General features: G+C 38.3%; 1 protein-coding gene and 1 non-coding gene across 2 annotated transcripts; one reads left to right on the forward strand and one right to left on the reverse strand.

The window, feature by feature from the left end:
• Positions 1-528: 528 nt before the first annotated feature.
• On the reverse strand, positions 529-4149 carry LOC120009054 (serine carboxypeptidase 1-like). Its single transcript, XM_038859494.1, has 8 exons — positions 3616-4149; positions 2484-2591; positions 2120-2391; positions 1777-2028; positions 1531-1637; positions 1211-1297; positions 905-1010; positions 529-818 (listed from the first exon to the last, which is right to left on the reverse strand). The coding sequence occupies exons 1-8, from the start codon at positions 4106-4108 to the stop codon at positions 672-674; spliced, it is 1572 nt and encodes a 523-aa protein (XP_038715422.1). The 5' UTR covers positions 4109-4149; the 3' UTR covers positions 529-671.
• Positions 4150-5869: 1720 nt separating this feature from the next.
• Positions 5870-5942, forward strand: TRNAF-GAA. The gene has a single exon. It is a non-coding gene; the product is annotated as a tRNA-Phe (tRNA).
• The last annotated feature ends 1083 nt before the right edge of the window (positions 5943-7025 follow it).

Genomic DNA, 7025 nt, shown 5'->3' on the forward strand with positions numbered 1-7025 from the left:
CAACATGAATACGCCAGAGCTCCACCCGCTTCCAAGGTCAAAATTCCTAAATCCCTCCACCAAACCCTAACCATCCAGCTTTCGCATACGAATTACGGTTCAAGCGTTCAATTTTCAACCTTCTTTTCTTCATCTTCCCTTACTCCGCTTAGTAGTGCCATGATATATTCAGCTTTTGCCCTCGTAGAATAAGAAACCAGGACTAAATTCGGTCAATGTGTATGGTTTAGGATGTCAAGTTTAGAGGAGAAAGATTCGTCATTTTTGAAATTGGGGCCAAATATTGTATATTCATAGGCATCAGACTGAGAGTTTGTAGTGCCAGAAAAATTTTGAATTTTGAAGTTGCAGAGAGTAAAGTTGAGATTTAGGTGAGAGCTCAATGATGGGTACAAGATCATATATTAGCAGTTGGTCCTGTAAATTTTTGCTATCCGAATTCCTGTTTTGAAATAGGTTTGAGGAATGACAGGATGATTGGTAATTGCGATCTGAAGACGCAGATTCTGGGATGAAGTTGTCATGTTGTTTATTGAAAGTGAAGATACATGTTTTTCATTTCTGCCAGTACTAACAAATAAATTACACGATAAAACCGTCCAGGCTCATATTACAAGTTGTTGTGCTTCCAGATTATAAGATTATCAGGCGAATTGGGTGTAATGCTTTTGTTAATTGAAGGAAGGGGGTAGTTTCCCTTGAAGAAAAGATAAGATCATGGCCAGTGCTCGTTCTGGTTGGTAGCTCGGAACTGTATGCCCAGCACCTCTTACTGTGGAAAATGTCAATCCTTTGTACTCTATCACGTATCCACCAACCTGTCAGGATTATATGGAAATGCATGAACATTATCTCCTGCTTTGAATACAGAGACAGAAAGTTATGAATGATCGTGTATTGTTACCTCGCCACCAAAATTCCATGGGCGCCAAGCAGTCCTGATTGGAAGTTTTAGAGCATTTATGGCATACCTGGAGGATGTAGCTGGAACTCGACCGTCTGTGTCACCACTGTAGGATTCATTTTGAAAAAAAATTTCAATTCTAGCTTGTACAATTGGTATTTGATTCATGATATGCTGGGATCAATATTTGAATTTCAAGAGAATTTCTTGGTGTTGTAAATGCACAACAATGCACCGTTTGTTGGGAAAACATTAGCAAAAACTGTGAGTTTAATAGTGTATGCAGTTTCTTGCAATTTGCACTACCTGTATATCCACACGCTTATCCCGCTCTCTATCAGTTGCTGAATTACTGGAAGAATAGTATCTGGACCCCATGTATAGCTCACACCGCTGGACAGAATGCCACGGACAAGTTCAGTTTCTTATAATGGTGGACTTTATTATCAGAGGTGCAGAGCAATCAAGTTTTAGAACATTAGAAGGTGATCTTTGTTTATATATATATGCTGCACAATTATCTCGAAGGTTGTTGAATATTCCCGAATGGCATGAATACTTGAATATGCAAATATTGACTCCATTCAGTTGTGACTCAAATTGAAAAACTTATTAGTCATGCATACCCGCAAGGTGTCCATTTCTTAGCTTTTGTGTGGAGAGCTGTTTGCACCTCCGGAAGATTTAGATATGCCTCAACATAATTATCAGAGCAAGGGTCGAAATCCATGACCTATTAATGTGAAAGAACATCACTGGCTTGGTTAAACTTCTACTCAATATGAACCTAGGATCATATTGATAGCAAATCTTTAATATTTGATTGTTAACATATCCTGAAATTTGCTTTTGTTGTGAGATAAGGCACTTACAGAACCAGTTGAGCCAGGCTTTAGGGCTGACTGTTTGCAGATTGGCGCATAGATGTTGTAAACATCAAGTTCTTCAACTTCTGAATCTCCTTGGTTCTGATATTGAAGACACGTGCTTGAATAGTTACCTGTAACAAAGTCACAATACTTGTCGATTCCTGTGTGAGTTTCGTCTGCGTTTAGAGAGTGTGTCCAATAATAATCGTATATTCCCTTGTTTCCAGTGTTTGAGTCTATCCATGCATTCCCAATCTGCATATCATGAGTGGAAATCTTATCGGAAGCCTTGGAAACATATATCAGAAACCAAAAATGAAGGCTGAGAGTTGAGTAAGAGACTAACAGCAATGCCTTTGAGGTTGATCACTGTTTGATCTGTATTCTTGTTCTTTGATATAATGGTCTGAGCGAGCTGTGGTACATAATGTCCAGCATAGCTTTCTCCGGTAAGGAAGAAATCGCGGGTTTTATATTGTGGAAACCTCTCGAGCCAGTTCACAAGAAAAGTATAAGAGTCCTCTGCTGTTTTTTCATCATTAGTGTTGTAGTCCGAGGAAGTATTTGAATATGAAAACCCCACACCAGCTGGGGATTCCAAGAAGATGACATTTGCAACTGAAAGAGCATGTTGGCTATTAGTAAAATGTGCAAGATGCAAGTCTGAACAATGTAAGACCTATTATTTGAGGATATGAAGAGATGATTACCATTGTTCCATGCATAGTTGTTTCTGTAAAGTGTCTTTCCATCACTATTGACCCTGAAAGGTCCCAGTTCTTCCATGGCTCCATATCCGAGGGATGAGCAACCCGGTCCTTTACACGAAAATGTGACCAATTCAATACCCTCTTTAGGATTTACATGATACAGCTGTGTACTAGTTTATGAAATAAGAGTGGGGATTGGTTTAGAGCTCTCGACTTAGATTGATTGCTTAATATTTTTCCTGTGCTGGTCTTGTTGTTTGTGTTTTCTATGAAATTTTTCGTAAGGAGTAAGAAGTAAGAACTGCAACATAGATGTTAGCTTTCAGTTTCAAAATTTTAGTACTTCTGCAAACAGGATCAACATGAACTTTTTGGGGAAAAAAGGCTGATGTCAGGCTAACATCAGTTTGAGCCAGCAAATGTTCTAGGCTGCTCTCTCTCTGATAAATTGAGTGTTTGACAATATTCTTGATTTCTTGTCAAAACAAAGCTGTGCCCCAGTAGTCTTTTGTTGGGTTGCCCACAACGTTTTTCTCATAATTCAGCTTAAGATATGACTACCCTTATTTTTGTGCTGCTGACAACATAATGGGCCATCCCCATTTTGTACTTCTACTTGACTGGACAGGTAAGTGTTGGGTGTTCAATATCATGTACACTTCACAGTTTTGGCCATTGCTAATGGAATAACAAGATTCCCCTGGGCCCTGATATATATATATATATACATATTTATCTAGGTGTCTGGGTGTATATGTTGATAAGGACATAATTGGCTGGAAGAAACTGAAAGCCAACTATGTTCAACAGCAGTTCAGCTAACATTTGTTGATAGTTCTTGGTGGAGTCTAGCTGAAATTTAGCTGAAAACTGTGATATTGATTGAGTTGCCAACCGCACTTTCAGCGGTAGAGATGAAACCATTGTGGTTTCACCAGTCATGATCAACAAAATTGGCCTTTCATGAGTTGGCTTCCACAGGTAAGATGCAGAGTATCCTGTGAACAAGCCTTGCAAGCATGTTTTTTATTTCCATGTTATGTGTGTGCAATGAACTACCATGATAACATAGATTAAGGGAAGATAGTACTAAATCTAAGGTGGTTATGCATTTGATGAGGTAGAATGTTACCTCCATTTAGCCACAAAACCAGTGGATTGGTGGATGAATTCTGAGGTGACTCAACAAAGTAATAGAACAGTGCTCTTCCAGCTTTCGGGTCTATTGTGATGTATCCTGCATACTGGTTGAAATCCACTCCTTCTGGTTGTCCTGGCAAAGCGTCAATCTTGTCAGCATCCTTCAATCCATCCTGTTTCCCAACATATACAGGGGACAACGGGGAACGTTTGTATTGATCGCGCAACTGAGTCCGAAAAGGGTTGCTGGATCTCTGAGTTTTAAGAAACTTATAGAGGGTGTCAGCCTGGTTGGCGTTGCATAGAATGGGCAAGGCCAGTAAATAGCAGAAAAATGGAAGCAGCAACAACCATGCTAAGTATGTAGATCTCATGCTTCTTAGTTCTTGCTGTGTTAAAAGATGTACAGAGTATATAGTTGTAGGTGGTGTGTGGAGAGGCTTATTTATACATGAGTGGGTTTGAATGACAATATTAGGGTCCATTTCTTGCCATTTCAAAGGTCAGATATGCAGATTATACAAGTCACTTACATAATGCATCTGGCGTGCCATTGCTAACATATTATTGGTCCAAATATGTATGGGACTTCTCTTTTGGACTTTCACTTGATTCCAAGAAAATCTTCTTCCACACATATCAGAAATTCACACCCTATACACACCAATTATATTATCCGCTTTGGGGTTTTAGTTCTCGTGGATCGAATTATACTCACGGGTTTATTCCTTATGGGCTAACAAGTGGACTAAACCCAACTCACTAAACCCTTGAAAAGGCCTAGTTGAGTGTAAGGGAAGGGCTTTACTAATATATACCATTTGGTTGGGCATATTTTGATCTTAACATTCCCCCGTACTTGTGGGTTGGGTTATGTCAGACCTAACAAGTGGAGTAGAGACTATATCTAATAGGACCAAATTGCTCCGATAGCATATCGGAAATCCACACCCTCCATACACATCAACTATATTGTCCGTTTGGGTTTTCGGTTCTTGTAAATACATTGGATTACCCTCACATATTTTTCATCATGGGCCAACAAATGGGCTAAGCCCAACTCTTTAAACCCATGAAAGTGCCTAGTTGAGTGTAAGGGAGGGGATTTACCAATATATACCATTCGGTTAGGACTATTTTGGTCTTAACGAAACAAGGATGGAATTTGGCCTAAAGCTAGGAGTATGGATACCAACAAAAAAAAAAACAAAAGAAAAGAAGAGTAATGGCTTCCATAACCAGGGTTGTTAGCAATTGTGGGTTGTAATAATTAGACATCTTGTATCTCATTAGTCATTATTAGAATGAGGAGGGATGATATATTGAGCTTTTTCATGATGGTTATGATTTTATCATTACCGTTAAGCGTCGGCATTCTGTATTAATTGCAACATGGAAATCCCTACATCTTTTAATCATTAAAGATTTAGATCTGCAAGTTGCTTCTTTTGTTTTCTGCTGCTCGCGTAGATTCTTGCATGGAACTTTACTACAGTTTGAAGGAATCGTTTGTAGTTTTAACATTAATTGTTTCAATTTTCTATGTTAATCGCATCTGGAAGTAACCCTTTTTTCCAGATTGATTAGTTTTGACTTTTGATTTTGATTACTAGATCTATATGAGTGGAAAAAAAGTATGCTTCGGATACTGAGTAGCAGAAAACAGACTGGAAATTAAAGTAACACAAGGATTTACCGACTACTTTAATAGAATTATGAGTTACACATAAATGATAAACAACGGGTCGATAGGCCAATTGGTTATCTCGCTATTAAGAGTTCTGTATATATGGGTGTCCAGCGTTGAAACTCTATGAGGGTGTTTTCTAGTGATACCCGCATCGTGGCCTTGTTCTATCTGTGGGCTTCCTAGGCTTCGACCCAATCTTAACTGTCAATAGAGTGATTTGCGTTGACTTGACGTCTCGAGTTTAGATTATCTTAACCGTTCAAAACACACGTTGAGCCATGTCATTCCCAGTGAAAACAAAAGAAAAAAAAACTAGCAACTAATAAGGAGGAAACAAAATTATGGGCCAGTAAGAAGTTAGCTCTATAGCCAAAATCGTGATTGCGTCCCACTTTTCAAAGATGATCGAGCTGTGTGATTGTGAATCACTGAATCCTGTGATACAATTTTTAAGTTTTTTTTCATTGCAAAAGTATACATACTAATTCATTTGCTATTATTTAACAAATTTTATTAAAAGAACTATAATGAATTTACTCAGAAAAATGCATCAAAAGCGGGGATAGCTCAGTTGGGAGAGCGTCAGACTGAAGATCTGAAGGTCGCGTGTTCGATCCACGCTCACCGCATTTTTTGCTGCCTTTTTAGTAGATAAATTGCAGCATGGCCCATAAACCATAACAAGTCCATGGCCCATCCCATGAAAACGTTTAAAAGGGCCTGGCCCAGTAAACAGCAACAAATCCATTTCAAAATAAATCCAGTCCATTGTGATTCGTGACACCATTTTGGTAGATTCCACATTTTAATAAGGCCCTGCTGGGCACTCTTTTTTTTCTTTCTTTTTTTTATTTATCAAGAAATTAAAAATACACAAAAAAAAACTCATGGAGGCTAAACTTATTATTGACCGAGTTATTTGTGTCTTATCAAATCATCACACAAAGGGGACCTCAAAATGGGACATTGAAAGTCTGATGAATCTTGAGTGGGCTGCTTTTGTTTAGTTGTTACTCACCATAGAAGATAAAAGAGACTTTTAGCGTCAACTTTGCATCTTTCTTTCTCTCTCTCTTTCATTTCATTTCTTTTCTTTTCTTTTCTTTTCTTCCCTTTTATTGAGACTGCACCCAAAAGTCTCACTGTCTGCATGTTTTCTAGTGTCTACAGCTTCCAAACATATATAATTGGATCCCAACAAAATCTAATATGTAAACACAGAACAATTATTGATGGATATCATTTTCTCTAACACACACATATATATTGCAGATGAACAAGTAGGGCATGGCTACATAATACCACCACGTACGACAGATTGTGCTGCCGGTTTGATCATATTTCGATAGCATATATGTTAGGAAACAATAATGGACTCCCTAACCCAAACTTGACTATCATTTTCTACTTTCTTAAGCTCAAGTCCAAACACAATCCATCACAGTGCTTTTCAGGACTTGTAAGACATTCCAGGACCTTTTAGGGCTCGCAGTTTTAAATTTTCTCTATACTATATAGTAGTAGTTTAAGTAATTGGAGATTATGAATTAAGGAGTAATAAAATTAAGGGTGGAAAGGGAGATCGGAATGGTGTTGGTGGGATAGGGTTGTGGTGAAAGAGGTAGAAATGGAATGATGTTAGCATGAGCATGAGAATTATCAACTTGGGTTTCATAATCAAGAAGTCCCCCCACACTGACAAAAGCCTTTAA

Source organism: Tripterygium wilfordii, chromosome 11 (genome assembly GCF_013401445.1).
Source record: "Tripterygium wilfordii isolate XIE 37 chromosome 11, ASM1340144v1, whole genome shotgun sequence".
In the NCBI taxonomy this organism is placed as follows: domain Eukaryota; kingdom Viridiplantae; phylum Streptophyta; class Magnoliopsida; order Celastrales; family Celastraceae; genus Tripterygium; species Tripterygium wilfordii.